General features: G+C 33.5%; 1 protein-coding gene across 2 annotated transcripts in view; it reads left to right on the top strand.

The window, feature by feature from the left end:
• The first annotated feature begins 17166 nt into the window (after nucleotides 1–17166).
• The window catches only part of LOC110020203 (tRNA wybutosine-synthesizing protein 2/3/4), a 49649-nt gene continuing 45918 nt past the window's right edge, over nucleotides 17167–20897 (top strand). For both annotated transcript variants that reach the window (XM_020718218.1, XM_020718217.1), the window contains exon 1: nucleotides 17167–17726. In XM_020718218.1, the coding sequence (XP_020573877.1) occupies nucleotides 17252–17726 (475 nt within the window). In that variant the 5' untranslated portion in view covers nucleotides 17167–17251. The remainder of the gene's footprint in view (nucleotides 17727–20897) is intronic.

Here is a 20897-nt window from a genome sequence, read left to right as displayed (position 1 = left end):
TTTAAGATAGGTAATTTTGAGATGTATCACCCACACATTATTCTCTATAGTTCTCTTCAGTTTATTCAAAAATATAAAAAATAAATATTATTTAGCAAAATTTGACAATATTCTTTATAAATGAGTGATATAAATGTAATAGTGAAACCTTAGAAGAATTTTCAATAACTCATGTTTGAACTAAAGTGTAAGAATATCCAGTAATCAAGTTTAGGAGTTCTGGATTTCTATTGATTTTAAGAATAATTGTAATTTGTCATACTTAGGAATCTTAAAAAAATTAAAAGAAAAAAATTATATCAGAACTCTACTAGTAATGTTGTTAATACTTTTAGAATTAAGAATAAGCTTAGAAATGTAAATAAGTCCCTTCCTTTAAGATAATTCAAGTGAAGCCAATTTTTACTTAAGTATTTCCTCAAGCTTCGCCTTACATTTTTTTAAATTTCTTTTTCTTTTGATTTTGCTTTCCTTTTTCTTTGAGGATCATTTTCAACCCTTATTTTTTTCTTTTTATGTGAGAATTAATATATCTGGATAGTCTTTAATGATATTTAATTTCATTGTCCTCTTCTTAAAGTTTAAAAATGCTTACATTTTTTTACTTGATAATGTGCATTAGTTTTGAAAAAGATTTTTCGTAAAGCCTCAATACTTTTTGAAGTGTATATATCTAAGATCTTTATTATTTTAAAAAATACAATTTTCCTCAACTTGAATAGTAAAAACACAATCCTATACTCTTATAATAAATATCTTAACTCTAGAACTAACATTTATTATCTAAAACCTTTTTTATCTAAAACTTTAACTTAAGTCTACTATCACATTTATTGAATAAAAAACATAGCTATCTAAAGCTAGCACCACATACTACGGGTTATGTTAAAATAATTTTAAAATATGGTTTATTGAGGACAAATAAGGTTTAATTTAAAAAAAAAATTCTTTCTTCCCCCAAACTTAAATTTTTAATTAATTTAAAATAGTACAGTTCATTATAAGCATCAAGAAAGAGAAAAAATTTAAAGTTCTAAGCAGGAGAACAACATTGGTATAAGTAATAAAAACAGTTGCTGAGTAGTAATAAGTCTAAAATCAATATGTATAACATGACAATTCCAAAAGTAAAATACTACTCAAAACACTCAGGCATTTCTAAAAAAATTGGAGTAAAAACAAACAATAATGCATTGAAATAAAATTCTTAGCACACAATCCATCATAAGTACATTAAGTGACTACTAATGGAAATCAACATGAAAGATCAGTAGCAAAATGGAAAACTTTCTAATCATCCTCCTCTTCCTCCTCCTCCTCATCATCTATTGCAACTCTCAAATGGAGTAAATTTGGGGCATGTAGGAAACCCAACAGAATGATCACCTCTCATTAATTTCACCAATGTCTCATCAAAAATCACATCATAATCACTCTTCCTTGGCAGATACTGATCATAATGATTGATCATAATGATCCAAATGTTCATCTACATTCTAAATCTGACTATGTAAATATAAAATATCTCTCTGTTGAATTAATAGTTGCTCCATGACAGTGTCCAGAGTAGAATCACTAGATGTAGAAGGTCTCAAAGCTGAAGTAGATGTTGCATTGGTAGCTCTACCTCGAGGTCTTCAATAAGCGTCCACATTAGCTCATTCAATAGGCTTTAGTGGTTGGAGAAACTCCTCCCAAGACTCAAATCTAACTTCTGATTTTTTACATAAAGTAAAAATGAGAGAAGGATAGCCCCAACCTGTTGTAGTCCCTCCTATAGAAATTTGAAAAATGCACTTGTAAATCAGGGAACCAACATTGATGGGCTTCATCATCTAAACGCAGTAGTTCAGAAGAGCTCTATCCCCGAGTCACTTCACTCAAATGGCTGGAAGGGAGAAAACGAGCTGAGATAAAATGTCACTCCTTAGATGGGGCTTTCAGTGTAGAAGAAGTAAAATTTTCCTTTTTTATTATTTCTCACCTTCCAATTTCAACATCCATCAGTCAGATATGCAACTATTTCCTTATGTTCTCCCTCAATAGGATCAAACTCAGCGTAAAAGCAGTCAGTCACATCAGGTAACTGAAGTAAGGTGTTGATCAAAGTAGGGTTGAAATCAACTTGCCTTTCTCTAACAAAAACCAAATCATCAGACTCCTCAGGGAGATTGATGTGCCCCTAGTGCGTGTTGGTTTTCTGCATGTTTTATGTCAATTAATTCCTCTGAGACGGTGTCAAAAACTTGACCCGACCCACAGTTATATAGTAATTTAACTTTCAAAAGATAGCAAAAAAATTTGACCCAATTTATATGTAGCAGCTAATATGTAAAATCAAAATATTATAAAATGTGGAAAATAGTTCACACACTATGTGTTCTACGCAAATGCATGTATCACTTCAAGTAATATAGGTTTTCTTTAAAAATCCCAGTATCGATCCCACAAAGAAGCGAGGTAAGAAATCCCTTAGGCTAATTCCAATCTATTACTATAAGCAATTAGTTTGGAAGGTTGAATAAAGTAGTTTTAATGTATGCTAACGAAAATAAGTTTACTAAATTAATTTCTCAACTTTAAAGTTAAATTTACTAAGACAAAACAAAGTTTTGTGACCAAGAGTTCAAGTTTAAGAAAGTATCATTTCCACTAAAATGAATTGTTGGTTAATGATAGAGATAAATGGTTTGAATTTGTATTGTGTCAAATAGGAGTAGTTTTAATTCTCTACCCTCGGTCAATTGTTATAGAGAATCATAAGCTAATCTTAGGTTTAGTCCCTAAATCCATCGTTAGGCTGAGAGGATATTGGCTCTCACTTCAGAGCTCCCACTTTCCTTTCCTTGAAGGCTAACTTTCACTTTAGTTCTTAAACACTAAGGCAAAATTAAGGATTTTAGTCTGTTACCCTAGAATCTCCAATTCTTCACCTAGTAATATAAATATTTCTCTATTTATTTGCACTCAACCCCTCATCCATGGAACTTGAATGTGGTTCAAAAAATCGAAAAGTAAATTAAGAACGGGGTGAAAAATCATCACAATTATTTAACATTTAAATGGCACATTCAAATTATCTCTCCATTTCACCATATTTGATTGCAATGAGAAAGACAAAGAAGACTACTCATAATTCATGAGGAAGGTACGAAAAAACACAGATTTTATATATATAAACAAGTTTGCAAACAAAGAAATGAAAGAACACAACTTATCTTAAACTCCTCCTCAAGCAAATCCCTTGAAGTTCCCTTGAAGCACTTTCTCTCTTTACAATCAACATTGAATTCTCTCTTATAGAGAAGAAACCTCTCACCTTCCCTCTCCTCTTACAATTCTCTAAGATAATCCTCTCCACATACGAGACTTTACTCTACACTTGAACACACTCACACACACATGCACACACTCATACGCACACCCACCCACGCACACACACAAGACTCACGCCACTCCAAGAGAGGTGCCAGCCTTTCTCTTTTAAAGAGACACAAATTCCCTCTTTTTTCTAAGAGAAACATCCTTTCATCCCAAAAGATAAATCTTTTCATCCAATAGACATATCTCTTCATTTATAAGCCTTTTCCATGTGTCTAGATGCCAAAAACCGCAAAAAATCCGTCCAGAATCGTCTCTGGCACCGTCGGCACCAATTCTTGCGCCTTAGGCGCCATTTTAACGTCATTCTCTGGACTCGAGCTCCATCAACGCCCATTCTGGCGCCGTCGAAGCTGGTCTGCAACAGCTCCATTCTTTCGCTCCGTTTGACTTCGTTTCAGCTCTATTTCGCTCCGTTTCAATTGTGTTTTATTTCTAACATATAGACCTACAAAATAAACATGAAAAATAACATTTCTTTAAAGTGTAACTTCATTCAAAAATATTTGAGAAATGTAAAGTAGATTAAGCATAGAAAGACATATCGAAATGTGTCAAGTCAGAATTTTCTTTCTTGCTCGTTTTTACGCCAAATTGCACCAACTCCAAATTGCACTATTTTTGCTTCATTTTCTTCAAAAATTCATTTCTTGTACTTGAAACGAAAAATATGCAAAATACATTTCTTTAAAGTGTAATATCATTAAAAATCATTAAAATTGAGCACAAAATCTATATGAAAAAGTAGGTAATTTTTAGGCGTATCAGAGATTTGCATAGAATTCATGAACAACAGAAATGACGACAGCAACAAAAAAATAACAAAAAAATTCCCAACTCCGGTCTACAATAAGACTTTCCATAGAAATGCCAGGAGAAAGAAATGCTCACTCCTGAATAAGCTTATTTGAAGCAAGATTCTCACTATATCGATCTTGAGCAGCACGGCTAACAAACTTTTTAGAATCAAAAGAACTCTTGCCCATACTTTCTTGATTTTAGGAATCATGTTCTAATCTAAAAAAAAATTGAATAAAAATCCAAATAAATTCCAAAATCAATTTGTATGAATTTCTAGCAAAAATTTTGTTCACCATGCATCCTCCACCAATTTCTTCCAAATTTTCCATTTTTTGGCATAATCATAATGTGAAAAAATTACATGGTGAAAATCAAAATTTCCAAAGGCAAAGTAAAGCTCTTACCACATGATGATGATTTGCAACATTTTTTATCGAATAAATTTTCAAAATCGACAAGAAAGGAGAAGCCTTGGGTGCAATAGGGAAGAAGATGAAGCGAGTTGAGCAATGGTGTGAATCGGTTTGTGATTTGCAATTTGAAGCATTTTATGCTGGTTCGGTGCTTAAGCACCAGTTTGTGCACTTAGGTGCCCATTCTCTGTTGACCTAACTTTTTGTTAAGGTCCAGTCTTTCTTCCTTAGAAGCCAATGATCTTGCCATAGAACTTTCCTGTTGACCACTCCCAGAGGACTAGTGATGAAACCCTACCCCACTAGAAATTCTAAACACCTCTTTGCTCTCTTGAAGTTCCACATGTTGGTTCTAACATCTAGCACTTAGTAGGTGGAGCTAACAAGGGGGAGCTCAAGGAGAGTCTCCATAGGACTGTCTAGCCTTAGGGTTAGCGCAAGGTAGTGTGGTCTTGGTCAGTTTTGCACACACACACACTTGAACCCCTCACCTTCACTCACAACTTAAACCCTTGACCAAACATGCTTAGCATGTTTCCCCACTCTTTTGGAAACTAATGTGGTTAGTCCCCCAAACCCTTATCCCAAGGCTAGAGTTTGGCTAAGGCCAGCACATAGATGATCCATAATGAAATCTCCCTTGGTCTCATGGCACCATAAGGGTAATTTTATGATTAGCATCCTCAATTGATCCTACTTTAGCCAAATTCCCAATTTTGACCTTTTGCCCCAAAACTTTCCAAAATTACCAAATTGCCGCAAAACCCTAAATTTTCCAAAATTACCCAAATCCTCAAATTATATCAAAAAATCATCCTAAACCATTTCAAATCGCTCAAATTGTCCAAAACATCTCAAAATTTCCAAAATTCCCAAAATGTCCCTTCACCAAAATTACCAAAATGCCCCTCTTGGCCCAAAAATTCCCAAAACCCCCAAATCATTCCAAACCCCCCCCAAAACCAATTCTAACCACCCATTGGGCTCAATTTGACCAAAATCCCAATTTTACCCCTAAATGCATAAAGTTTTAAAATCACCTCCAATTTCCACCAAATTCATTTCAAACTTCCCCAATTTCAAATCCAAATCAAATTTCATCGTGTATAAAGCCAATTGAAACCAAATTTAGCCCAATTGAATCCAATTTCAAGTCTAAATCTCAAGCCTAATCCAAATGCCCCAAAATTGGTCTAATTTCAAAATTCCACCAAATTGAACTCCCTAACCCATTCAATTCTACCAAATTCACTTCCTATACTCTTATTAACATTCCCTTAGACTAAATTGAACCCTCAATTGGCCTAGACACAAACTTAAACCTAGCCTAAGTTCAATCCAAATCAAAACCCCCCAATTTTATTCAAAACTAGAAATTCCACCAAATTGAACTTCATAGCCCCTTAATTATCAACCCAATTAATTTCCAAATGCCTCATGACAATGTTCCACACCAAATTGACCATTCAATTGATCTAAATCCAAGCTCTAGTCAAGCTCAAACCCAAGTCCAAGCCAAATCCCAAAATTTGAACCCAAACCTTAAGTCCACTTGCAGCCACTTAGTCTAGCCCAATTTGGACCACAACAGCTACCATTTGGACTCTAAGGACCAACCTAGATCCTCCTAGTCCACCCTAGAGGTTCCATGGACCAAGGGTCCCTTGATTTAGGGGATTTCTTCTCATTTTTAGCTAAATGACCTAATCTTTCTCTCATTTGATTAACACCCCATCTTGATCACAATTAAACCTCCCCCTTGGTTCCTTGAGCCATCTAGCCACCTCGCCTGGCCTGGCCAACTGGCCTAGTGGCCGGAAAACCCGAAACTGAGAAGGCTCCCCCATTGGCCAAGCTTCAAATTTACCCATCCACTGTGGTCAACTCTTATTGGCTAATTGCACCGCTCAACCCTCCACATAAGCACCCTTTTCCACCCCTTGAATTGCTCAATTAGACATCATGACCATGGATATTTAAACCACCCCTCTCACGGCCATGGAGAGAGTGTTGCCAATTGCTTAGCGAGAGTCCTCTAAATTGCTCACAAAGCTCCTTCCAGCCTTCTTGAGTTCAACCCCACCAAGGCCGCATCACCCTTTGATCGAAGTCCTACTTAAACCTTATACCAAAGCAAGGTGACACTTTGAGGAGGTTCATTGGACTACAAGGAAGCTTCCACAAGCACCCAATTGAGGTCTTACCTCTTGGGCAAAGGTATATTTCAAAATCTCAAATTTTAGGCTCAGTTTCATTAATTGTAAAGTGAACTTGTATTTCATATGTATGTAACCATATAGATAGATTCGCCTCACCTAGATAATTGAGCGAGATCTTAGGGTTTTAGTGTGAACAGTTCTTTGTTTAGAGTAGATGGGGATGATGAACGGATGTCATCCATTCGCACGTGTATTGATCCAACAACGAAAGAGAAGTCGTACGGGAGATTTGTTCGTTAACAGTGGGACGTGTGGCACGTTGAGGTGTGAAACACAATGAATCAAAACGTGTTGCGTGTGACCTCAGAGCTTCCTAGAATGAGATGGTTGTTGGGTGGATAAGTAGATAAATTGAGTTTTTTTTTATTTAAGTTAATTCAAAAAATTTAAAAAATCACAACTTGGTGTAGAAAAATCATAAAAATAAAATAAAAACATATTCTTACTCAGTGAATAAAGAAGAATATCATGGACAAAAATAAAAATTATTTGGCATGTATTTTATTTTTAATTAATTAAATACTCCCTTGCTTATTTAATTTTAATTAAATAAAAAATAATCACCATGGTTTGAAATTTTATGAATTTGTTCCTCATGACAGTTGGGATGTTCTTTGATTTTTCCAAAGTCAGAGAACATCTCTAGCCATGAAACCCTAATTTTCAACCCTAGTTATCTATTTTTGCTTAAAATAATTATGTAAATTAATATAAGTCAAAAAAAACATGAGAGTTGTTTTGGAAGGTTTACTGTGGTCAGAGGACTATAGGAAAAATATAAAATGGATTTAAATAATTATGTAAATTATTCTAGCTAATTAAGTCTTTAAAACTCATAAAAATTTAAATAAATATCATATAATCCAAAAAATTGTTTGTATTTAAGATCAAGTATACACAAGAAAGTATAGCTCAAACAAAAATACAAAATACTTATCTTAGGTTTTTCCACAAGCAAATTTTGAAGTCCCTTTAAAGCAATCTTCAAACTCTTCTCAAAAGAAAAACAACACTAAAACTTTATTCAACTCTCTAATCTAGTGGACTCTCCAAATGATCTAAGTTTTCCTCTCATGAAAGTCTTCTTTAAACTCTTTTATGACCATATTATATAAGAATCTCGAAATCCACAAGAGGCACATCAAGCATCCTTTCCAAATTTGTCCAATTCCAATGCATCACGAAGATAAACTGTCACTGGTGCTTAGGCACCGGATCTGGCGCCTAGGCACCAGTCTTCGTCCATCTCTGGTTTCGCTTAGGCGCCACTACTCCACTTCATCGTTTTGCCTCCACTTTCTCTACTTTTTATGTGAACTGCATTTCCTGTACCTGAAATCAAAAACATACAAAATACCTTTCATTAAAGCACAATACCATAAAAAATGTACAAAAAATGAGCATTAAATGTATATTTAAAATAAGTAATTTTGAGGTGTATCACCTTGAACCCTAAAAATGTGCTCCGGTTTGTAACTTTGTGAAGAAAAACATCACACTATGCTTGCATAACCGTATGGATATGTTCGTCTTATTTCAATGAAGCTTTTGGAACAAATCCCATGAGATTCTATGGAGAATCGAGGGAGATATTGTGGTTTAATCACGAACAGCTCTCAGGTTAACGTCTCGTGGGGACGATGACCCGATGTCGTCAATTTATGTGTCGAAAATAGACGATCAGGATTAAATCGAACCAATGAACTGCAGAAGGGAAGACACCATATTGATGCCACCGCGGACACTTGCGTGGAAAGCCCTGCAAATCAAAAGCCACCGCGTGGAGCTTCAACCCGTCTGATGATGCGTTGGTGCCATGTCGAATTAATAAGAAATTAGGTTTTTCTTATTTAAATAAATTCAAAAAATATTTAAAAATGCATATCTTTGCAAAAATAAATCATAAAAATAAAACTAAAATAACCCTAAACTCAACAAAGCAAGGAAAAAAATAACAAAAATAAAATTGAAAATTAATGAATTATGTTTAATTTTTAAATAATTAATTACTCCATGATATAATTTAATTATTAAAAATTAATTATAATTCCAAAAATTCTAAAATTCACAAGGAATTTTTCTTTCACCCTTGAATATGTTTCTTTCACCCTTGGATATGTTTCTTGATTTTTCCAATGTCAAGAAAAATAGCAAAAATGAAATTCACCAATTCTCACCAAATTTTGTAATTATTTCTGAAAATATTTATAAAAAATCATAAAATTGAAAATTAAAATTGGTATTAGTTAGAAACTCCTTGGAGATTAATCTAATAACTAAAACCAATTTTCTAATCCTTTTAAGGGTTTAAACTGACAATTTAGACCTTTAGTGGAATAATTTGTAAATTCAAAATTTACAATCCAACCCAAGAATATAAATTGAATTATATTTATCTCATCAAGACATGAAGTTAGGTTAGATGATAGAGAGAGAGAGAGGGAGAGGCTGAAAGCAACAACGAGCGGAGCGGACCTTCAATTTGTACGTCAAGATTCTCTAGAATCCTCATATAAGTTTTTTAAAAGCACGGACACATCTACAAGACCGTTCATATCCCCCTCGTCGTTATTGGCCTTACGTTACAATCCTAATCAGATGGAGCAACAGCTCTAGATTACCGTCCACGTTAGAATTCATCATTATTAGAAGCTTCGAGAAAGATGTTTAATTCACTTAATTAACATCTACTAATGATAAATTATTCATGTTTATATTATAATTCTAAGTCCTATTGATGTACATCAAAATTAATCCATATATAAAATTATTCGGATAGGTCAATTTTTTACCTTTTAGAACACTAAAAATATTGACTTCTTTAATTGTGATAATATTTGACATGTAATCAGGAAATTTATCTAATTCAGTATAGGTTTTGATGAAACTATTGAGATAAACATATTTGAAACAAAATTTAAAATCATTTGGATTGATTTCAATGGATTTAGTCGATTTTAAGATTTACAGTAAACGAGGCAAACCTGACGATGCCAAAAGTGATCAAATTCAAGTTCAAATAAACCTAGTATATTTGTAGTGTTTCTATGAGAGAAATTTAACATGCTCAAGATCACCTAATTTCAAGATCATTTAATTACCTAAAAATTGAATGAAAGATTAAAAAATTAAAAAAAACACTAGCTATCAGAAGATGGTGAATGCTTTTAATAGGATGACAACTGGTCCATGAATTTTCATGGGTATAATCTCTATAACATATTGCTCTTGTAACTACGGTTCACACTTTAAACTCAAGTTCATCTATCTTAGGACATAGTTTACTAAAGTCTAATTAGACTTGTGTTATGTAGGTTGTAATGTAAATTCATTATTGAACTACTAACTATTTTATATAAGCTATAGTTTATTAGAACTCATTGAAAACTATAGTTTATTATAAGCTTATATAAACTAGAAGGAAAAAATTGGGTTAGCCACCTACTATGGTCAATGAGCCATTTAGAGGTTACTATAAGTGGATCCTAAGTCTAGAATAGGTGTTTGAAGATTTGAATGGATTTTCCCTCATCAAAATTGAAGTTAAAAAATAAATCCACAATAGATGTAGTGGAGTGATTAGAGTTCACAGGACCTATTAATGTTGACTGACATGGCCAACGAAGTCAAAGACATTGTTTGAGTGACACCACATAAGGATTTATTTTGGGTTAGGTTTTAATAGAAAGTTTAAATAAGAATTTTAATTTTAAAAATGTATTTAATTTTGAATTCAACTTTAATTTGACTGATATTATAGATTTTGAGAACATTTTAGAGGTTTAACATAAGCAAAAACCTGCTAACACTAGGGGAATAAAAAAGAAGACTTAGATCACCTATGATAATGTTCACTACAATCTAAAGAGAACTAATTGGTTGGGGAAACTGCAGCTTAGCTGCCTCAGGAAGCTGCTGCGGGGAAGCTGACTGGTTGTTTCTTTCAGCTGTTTGAAAATAGTTGTGTGACGGGTGTTTTTAGAAAAATGATCATTCTGCCCTTGTTTAGTAATGTTGTTTATAACAGAACTGTGTTGGTCATATATTTGAAACTTCTGAAATAGAAATTCATTTTAGAACGGTACAAAAATTCATATATGTATGAATTATATTGCATTTGAAGTTACACTCTTTTTTACACTTCTTTCCAAAAATAAAATTATTAAAACGCTCATTTCTATAATTTTTCTAATTTAAAATAATCATAATAACTTTTGAAAAAAATTCATTTCTATGAAATATATTGACTAAAAAATTTGAAATTGTCAATATGAATTTAAGCGTGTTAGTTGACAATCTGATTATATACAGCTTAATAACATAATTATTAAAAACAAATTAGTCTAAATCCACTGAGATCCGGCCCCGAGTCGCAGCTGAAATATATTGACTAAAAAATTTGAAATTGCCAATATGAATTTAAGCGTGTTAGTTGACAATCTGATTATATACAGCTTAATAACATAATTATTAAAATAAAAAAAATTAGTCTAAATAAAACCAATTTAAATTTATATTCCCCATCTGCTCCACTCAAGGCAAATACACTAACCATACATTCACAACTAGACCTAGCTGTGAAGGCAATGATGGGATTGTGGTGTATAAAGACCTCACTTCTTCCTCCTCCAGCATCGCTCCTACCATAAACCATTGAGGAAGGTAGCCATCATATTTCTTTGCTTCCTTCCAGCCCCTTTCGCTTGCTTCAGCTCTTCTTAATCTCGTAAAGCCGTCTTCCAATGGGATTTAATAAATCCGGGAGTAAAAAGCAAAGGAGTTAGGGCAAACGAAGGGCGTTGAGAGTGAAAACGTGAAGGAGAAAAGTGGGTCGCAGGATCAAACCCGCGACCTACGTTTTACCCAAACTGCACCACATTGCGACCCTCACGATGCCCCAAAAGAGCAAAATGAGTGGCACCCCGCCGTGTTGCCGCCCTGTCGCTGCCCCCAAACAGGGCCTAAACCTTATGGTTCTAAAGAACTTTATCCCATGAGATTAAATAGTTCAACAGGGCTTCATAGGATTTTCACTAATTCAAACGTTAAATGGGGCATAAGAAGCTTAATCTTAATATAAATGCTCAATGAAAGTAGGTATATAGGTATTTAAATGGTGTTAGACTAGAACTAAAGTTTCTTTTCATATTGAACATTAATGACTAAACTAGGGATGCAACCACAAAGACTTGCTCTAAACATAGACTTACTAGTCAAGGTGCAAGCCTTACTAAGTCAACTATGACACAGTGGGATAAGCGGACCTCATGAAAATAAATTTATGAATGCTTAAATATGGTCAAACAAGATCTTATGTGACTATTACAATAAAAGAGAGAATTATGGGGACTTAGTTCTAACCTAAGTGTAATAGTCAGAGTAGGTTTATGGCTGTCAAACTAAAGTTAGATAATATCTAATTTTTAAATTTATAAATATAATGAATAATCTTGGAAAAGAGGTCGTTGTGGGACTTAGTCCTAACTTAGATTAACAAGTTAATGTATTGATCTATTAAATAAACTATGGCTTAGTAGAACCAACAAGGATGAGGAGGTTCTAAAATATGTATATAGTAGAATAGAATAACTACTAAAGATTTGATTTAGGTTTTTTAATGATTAAGATAAGGATGGAGGCTATTGGGCTACTAGGTCCTAACCTAAACTAACAAGCCAAGGTATTAGTCCATTGAATCAGCCGCAACACATTAACACTAACAAACTTGAGATAAAGCTCGAGGGTGGCTAATTATTTTAGGTTAGATTCCAACCGACTAAACTAGGATAGAGGCATGAAGGGTTTAATTCTAAACAAAATTTTTAAGCCGGGGTAGATCTACAGGTGTAAGTAAGGTCATTAATCACACTAGGGAAGGAAGCTATTGGGGGACTTGCTTCTAACCTAGACTAGCAAGCCAAGGTGAAAGTCTACTGAATCATCTACAACACTGTAGAATAAGAAACTAGGAAAGGAGCCTAATAGGCTTTATTCTAACCCGAGTTCACTAATCTTGGGTAAGACTAGAAAGGGGACTAAAGAGGCTCAATCTTGTACTAATTGAAACCCGAACTTAACCCATATAATGTAAATTTATAGGAAAGATCCTAACTGAAGAATGAGAAAATTTTGATTATAGATGGTAATTATGAAGAAGTTTTATTATATTTTAATTTTAAATTTGATTTAACTTCCCCACCTTACAGATTGCCATAATATATCTAGATATTCTAGGGATTGGATAACCTTGCACTGGTTCACTTTAGAGAAGTATGTTAGAGGAACATTTTGTTGTGAGAAAGCCCATTTTTTTTTAAATAGAACCTAATTATAAGAATAAATTTACACACAAATCATGAAAATAAACTTTATTAAAAAAAAACTACTTTTGGAATACATCATAAACAATATATTTTTAAAAATCATATGTTAATTGGAAGCATAAGATGTACTTATTTGGGATCTTAATTAGTAGGACTCACATCTTAGCCTTCACCATAAATGACTGCTCCCATATTGGTTTTAACTTGTCTTCCATTCAACGATGAACTAATATGGGTCATCGAGTGCCAATATCAGATTTCCTACTCGTAAAGTTTTAAAATGGACTATCATGTTATGAGCTTGCTCCATCCATGAATTAGGTAAATTGAGATTTACTTGGGCATGCAACGGTTCCCCTTCAAGTTGTTTGAGTTCTTCCAATCAAAGTTGAGCATTTATTCATACATAATTTTGTTAAAGTAATATCATTTGGTGAGGGATAGGGGTGTAAACGAACCGAACACGAACGAACAAAACTTGTGTTTGTGTTCAGTTCGTTTAAAATTTAGTTTGTTTGAAATAAGCTCGTGTTCGTTTCTTAACGAACGAGCCGAACACGAACCGAACTTACTTCTAAACAGAGAATAACATCAAACCTATAAATTAATGCAAATAGAGTGGACCGATTTATTATCATATACGTATTTTGATAGGCACACAATGCTTTGACTAACTTCTTATGATACTGACATTTTATTATAATCAATGTTTTTTTTTAATTTGAATTTAATTCTTGTTCAAGACCCTAAACAACTTATTAGCACAAGCGTAATACCTGTGCGAGTATTTCCACTTGATATTATGTCATCTAATAAAATTATTGGTCTTATTATTCTTAAATGTGTTACTATAGTCAAATATGATCCATTGAGGAAGTTGAAATTGATACATGATATGATCCTTGAAAAATTGGAGCATGTAATGAGCTTTGACTTCTCACAGTGGGATTGATTCAATTGACTTGGATAAGTTAGCAATCACCACTAATACAAATTTAAGAATTTTAGAAGAGGGAGGGTCAATAGGACCATCGATGTTCATACCCAAAGTCTTAAAATGTACAAAGCTATAAGTGGATGTAATATTTTAATTGACTAATGTATAACTACACCATGAACTTGGGATTAATGATTGCAACATTCAACAGTCGTATAATCACTAATCATTGACAGTTAATGATAGTCCGAAATTTAAAATTTCATTATCTTAAACCTAGATTGATGGGCACCATATAATCTAATATGAACCTCAATCATATTCTTTTATGTCTCGTTCTTAGCAATGGAGTTGTAAGCAGTAGGTGGAAAATTTGCTCATATGAGCTTATCACAATGATATTTCTCAAATAATTCCATCTCTCAAATTGTCGAACTCCCCTTCACTTCAAAAAGTGCCTCATTGGCTCTCACCATGTGATGGTAAATCTTCTTTTCTCCCTAGTGGATAGGAAAATATTCTCATGTTTCATTGCCTTTGTTTATCAATGGAAGTATTAGCAATGTAGTTGTATCTCTTTATAATGTCATGGGTATTGGTGTGCTCCAATAACTCATCTAGAATTTTCAACTATCAAAGACCAATAACATATATAAAAAAAATCTTTTTGGAGGCCCTGAGCCATGGATGCGAGTTAATGCTGACTTGGGATCCTTAACATCTAACATCTTGTGTTGGAAAGTAGGTGATAAAGTTCCTTAAGAACTTGCATGGCTTGTGTCACATCCTTAATTGTGCTTGCAAGTTCTTCAACAATTTATGGGCTCTTGAAAACTGTGTCAGGAATGTCTGCTTAATTTGACAAAGGGGATTATCACTCTTAAGGCAGGCGAGTGAACTACCTCAGATGGACTTTTTCAAAGTGACGAATAAAAAATAACATTTTCATATGAGTAGATATATTGATGCATAAAATGTCTTGATATGGTACAAATGATCCATATTACCATGATACAAATCCAATGATAAGCTTTCAAATTTTGCAAGCATATTAACATTCAAGTTTCTTTTTTGGAGAAAACATTCTTGAATTGAGCATCCTCTTCACCTCTGCATTGTTTTATTTTCTCTAGTAAGAGGTGGAGGCCTCATTTTTTGGATAGTAAGTCTTATCATCATCATTCCCTTCTATTGGAGACAAAAGTAAGGCTCTAAGGAGTTCAATTTGTCTCTTCTTTAGAGCAAAACTAGATGATTAAGTGGGCAATCCCATCTAATAAGCCATCATAAGAAGATGTTCTATCACTACTCTTATCATTCATGCCACCTTGTTCTTAACTTCAACGAGTTGTTGAGTTATGAACCATTTGTTGTCATCTATATGTTTATAGAAACTTGTTTGTCACTATGATCAATGTCTCCTCTATTTTGTGGCATGTCCACACTCATTGTAAAATAAAAGAATGTCTGCTTTATATTTATTCGATAGATGCTTCACATAATCAAGAGTGCTTGAGACAAAGAAAAAGATAAAGGGTTTACAATAGAGGGTTAGAGAAAGTAGAGAGAAATGAGACTGTGCTCATATTATTATTAATATAGTCTCTGTCCTATATCATTTGATGATCATCTTATGACTCCTATTGACATATGTGAAGAAATATCTCAATTAAATACATACAGAAATAGGAATTTAAAAATACATTACGAGACATGATACATGGGCGTATCTTATGACACATGTAGAGCTGTAACGTCTTGTGAAGCTTAAATGTTACTACAATGCACTCAATATTTGAGCAATTAGATGTGCTAGTAATCAAGTTAATGAACAAACATATTATTAAATTAGAAGTGATTCACAAATTAACTTTTTAGGTTAGTGGGTATGACTCAACCTGCAAGGAAATGACCCACTGACTTTCTCCTTGAGTTGGCAGATCTGACTTGATGTGTAAGCTTTTTTGGGTGTGCAAATTCATATATTAATTATCAAACATAATAGCCTGATTTAAAATTTAACATTATACTTTTGAAAACTTAAAAAATAATATATAATATATAGCTTTTATTGACTATACTAACTTTGATAATAAGAGTGTGAATAACAAACTCACTTAGAGCTAAATGAATATTTACTAGAAATAAGATCACACTAGGACCCTTATGAAGATGTCTTACAGATGAATTGGGAGAGATAATTGAGTGTTGATGTACTTCGTTTAGAATACACTTTAGAGGGTTTAGAACAAAAGTAATGACAAGGAAAAAGAAAAGTTAGAATGGAGAGGAAAAAACGGAGGAGGAAAAAGCGGACGAAATACATTATTTGTTGCTTAAATGACAACCACATAAGGTTTAATATTCTTTAAAAATATTACTTTGCACAACTAGTATTTTAAGATTATGTCAATACATAAAGAATATAAATGATCAAAAGTAAATTTGAATAAAATTTGAAAACTATAACTACGACAACAACAACAACAATACCTTTATCCCACTAAGTCGGGTCAGCTACATGAATTTCTGTTCTCCCCTGCGTCCTATTTAGATTCATGTATTTTTTTTTTAATTCTAACAAATTAAGATCACTTTTTTATACAGTATGCCCAAGTATTCCCAGGCCTACCTCTGTGTTTCTTACCATAAGTCGATTCTTAAACATCTACTTTTTTAATCAGATCATCGGATGATCGACGTTTAATGTGATCAAATCATTTAAGATGACTTTCTCTAATTTTATTCGTCACTGGAGTTACACCGACCCTAGCACAAATATATTCATTTCGCATTTTGTCTCTAAGTGTAAATTCACTCATACACATAATCATTCTCATCTCGACAACACTTAATTTAGTTTTATACTTCTCTTTTAAAGGCCAACATTCAACGCCATAGAGCATTGTAGTTCTCATCACCATCTCATAAAATTTTCCTTTCAATTTAAACGGTACTTTACTATCACACAATTGACCCGAATTATTCCTCTACTTCAAAAACTATAAACAGTACTAATAAACAAAATTTAGGGCATGAGATGAAACACAAAACAAGGACTACCAATTATGTGATTGTGCCCCTTGAATGGTAGTTAAAAAATCGGATCCAGATGGATAATCCAAGCAATGCGACCCGCTCGACCTACGCTCAGCCTAGGGTCGCTGGCTTCTGGCCATGGACTTCGAACTGCGTAAAGCTAAAACCCTATCCTCCTTGGCGGCGCCGTTGCCGGACAAATCTCCGAAGGGAAGTATCGATGCTCCCATCGCCCCTTTTCTGGATGTGATCAATCTCCACTCTTCCTTCTTCACAACCAGCTCCTGCTCCGGCCGAATCTCTATCCTCCGCCAACCTGGAGAGAGCCTTAAACCAAACCCTGACGATGATAAAATAAACCCTAGGAGGAGTAAGAAGAAGGCTGGAGGCGGCGGATGGATTTTTGTCTCGCACGAACCTGCGGATCCGGAGGCCGTGGTCGACCTTCTATTCAAATCACCAGCAGCGCGGAGTGCAGTGGAGATGGAAGGAGCCGAAGGCGGTAACTTGGTTTTCAGGTTTGAGCCTCTTATTGTTGCAGTGGAATGTAAGGACGTTATGGCAGCCCAAGAGCTCGTTGCAACTGCAATCGCCTGTGGCTTCAGGGAATCCGGTGAGCTAAAAAGATGGAAACTTACATTTTATTATTTTGTTTTTTTTTTCTCGTGATTTCTGTAAGTTGATCCTTATCTCCTGGCCATCAGCAACTTAGCGTGAATTCTTGTTTTTAAGGATGAATTGAATAATGGGGCTAGTTTGAATGGAAGTGTACTCCGTGTGGAAATGGAGGAGTGCAATTCGTCTTGAGACTAGAATTGTGGTGTGGTTATGGAGGTGAGCAATCAACGGGTATCTTGTTCTGTTGATGATGATGGTTATGTGGATGACCTGGCCCAGTGTTTGTAAAAAAGGTTTACGGTTTGATAAATGAGTTATTATAGGAAAAGCGATGATATTCTTTTTTTTTATACTGTTTTCTAGAGAGAGAGTGGAGTGGGGGGGTGGTTCTTGCTGGAGAGAGAATGGGTGTTGAGTTGGAGAGAGCTGGTTTGAAGAGAGATAGAGGTTTTTGATCAGCTAAAATTAACTTGTAATAGAAAAGAGAAAGACAATCGGTTGCATGAGTACATTAGGAGAGGTAAATAAGGCAGGTATGAGAGAAAAGAGTAGAGATTGTGCTAGGAAAAAACTTGGTGGTTGCAGGTTATGATTTGAACTAGGAAAATGATTTGCGGATTGGAATTGATTGGTAGGCGCCCTGGCAAAAATTTAAGAGAGAGAAAGGAGGAAAATCTAAAGATAGACAGAGGTATATGTACTGCAAAGCATTAGGCAAATTAAAAAAATTATGATCTAAAAATTCTTATTTAACTAAGTTTTTCCTGAGTTTTAAAGACAAATTATTAGGGGTGTGTATTTAGTTGGTTTGTTTGGTCCGGCTTACAACTTAAACCCAAAACAATTTTTCTTGATTGTTAAAAAAACAAACAGACCATTTTTTTTTCAAAACCGAACTAAATATTAACGAACTTTAGTTTGGTTAGTTTAATTTTGTTTTGGATGAACCTAAATATAATAACATTAATAATGTGCCTAATTATCTTTAGTTTAAGTAACATTTTTTTTAATAAAGTGCATTATACGGCTCTAATTTTATTCCATAAAAAAATAGTTTAAGTAACATGGATTAAGAAAAATATTAAATAAGTTATGCTTAAATTTATATTTTTTCTTATGAAATAAATAATATATATGTTGATCTTTTTTTGCATGTTTTTTTACAAACTTTGTTAATTTAATATTTGAAAAATTAGTATAATTTACTGTTTGATTTAATTGGTTTTACATAAGAAAAAATGAAACTAATAAAAAAAACAAAGAAATCTAAAATTATAACGAAATGATGTTTTTACAATGGAACCAAGCTAAACAAATAAATTTTAGTTCAATTTGATTTTTTTTTTATCCAAACAAAACACATACGTACTATTTATAGGCTTCAATATGCCTCGTAGGCTTTAGTTACTTGCCATACTTATGCAACTAATTTCAAAAAGTTCAAAATTCAAGTAATTATGAACAAATAAAATAAAATTCTTAGAATTCTTGAAATTTCCTGAAATAAATAAATTCTCATAATTTATTATTCACCTAATCAAATAAAGATTAGAGAGAGACATCAAATGACTAAGGCTTAGCTTCAAGTGTAGTAGTGATGCCAATGTGATGATGTTATAGAAGCTGGTGGATGATCTCCATCACTTCTCTTGGGGTAGGAAGAACTCATCTTTCAATAACTATGATTATTTTGCTCACTCAAAAGACAAGAAGCAATTCATTAGAATTCTTCTTGTGTTATCAAAGAATATTTTGATGGTGGATGATAAACCATCAAATTGTCCATTTTTGTTTGCCATAAGGGTCCATAATGACTAATTGTAATATTTATTCTCTATTTTAGTTGTTGTTGCGATTGATGGTAACAAAGGAACTAACAAGAAATTTGGGGATGATGTAACTTCATTAGAAGATACAACTACATGAAAATAGAAGGTTGAATGCACCTCAGTAAAGTAGTAATTATCTAACGTTGAAAACAAAGTTGGTGATCTTATTAGCAAGAAAATCAATAACATATTCAAGCAAAAACTATAACTATACCTTCTGTAAAATGCAGTCAATCACCCTTTGATGTTAGTGACCTTTGATCTTCTTGTTGCAATATTATGGAAAATTTTGATTGGAATTTGAATATTTTTGGATGGTGCCGTTTTTGATGAACAATCTAAAAAGACAACTAAATGGCTACTTTTTTGATTTAGTTTTGACACCAACTTACTGCATTGTGGAAGTCGAGATTGATGATTTGCCACAATTCTTCTTGATATTAGAAGTATAGTGTGGTTGTGATAGTGAGAAATCCATAGGAATATTCTTTTTATGTGATCGTAGAGATGTATGATAAGTTGTGATAATGTTTTGAAGTTAGATTACATTTGGGTTTGGGAAATATAATTAAGGTTAGAGTTTTAAAGGAAAAATGGTAGAAAGAATTAGATGGTTTTGTAGGTCTACGGTTTTCTGGAGATAGGGCTACCATTATAAGAAATGGGTCTATTCTTGTTATAGTCTTTTCAGGGGGTGGTAGGAGAAGGTCTTGGGTAGAGAGAGTTGGGATGGTGATAAAATGAAATATTGAGAGGCTGTAGATTGTGAGAGAACATGCATTTGGTTAGAGGGATGAGGTTTTGGATAAAGAGAGATTAGATGGTGATTAATTGAAATGCTGAGAGATTGCAAATACAGAGAAAATATGTATAAATTTAGAGAGAGAGAGAGAGGTGGTTCAATTGAGAGGATTTAAATTGGAGGATCGTATGTTATGATTTAAATTAGGTTGTTAGGATGCAGATATGGTGATCAAAATTGATTGGTCGGTGTACCATGTTGAGATTCTTGATGGAGAGAGAGAGGATGCATTTTAACTAAGAGAGAACTTATGTTTCATGAGAGAGAAAGTTAATTGGAATGGGCGATGAAAGAGATGCACAAAACAAACCATTTATCAAAGTAAGATATTATGATTTCATAAATTCTCTTTTAATTGAATCATTATTGAGTTTAAGGGCCTATTTATAGGTGTTATACAAAGATCCCTTAAACTACATCTACTTGCCAGATGCATCCAACAAACTCATGTTAAAAAAATTAAACAACTCCTAAGTGAAGTTTAATATCTTAATAACAAGTCTTGCACATATGCAAAATTTTTGACTGGTGTCAC

This window comes from Phalaenopsis equestris, unplaced genomic scaffold (assembly GCF_001263595.1).
Source record: "Phalaenopsis equestris unplaced genomic scaffold, ASM126359v1 Scaffold000094, whole genome shotgun sequence".
Classification (NCBI taxonomy): Eukaryota; Viridiplantae; Streptophyta; class Magnoliopsida; order Asparagales; family Orchidaceae; genus Phalaenopsis; species Phalaenopsis equestris.
The sequence above is the reverse complement of the archived record's forward strand: the minus strand, read 5'-3'. Positions and strand labels throughout refer to the sequence as shown.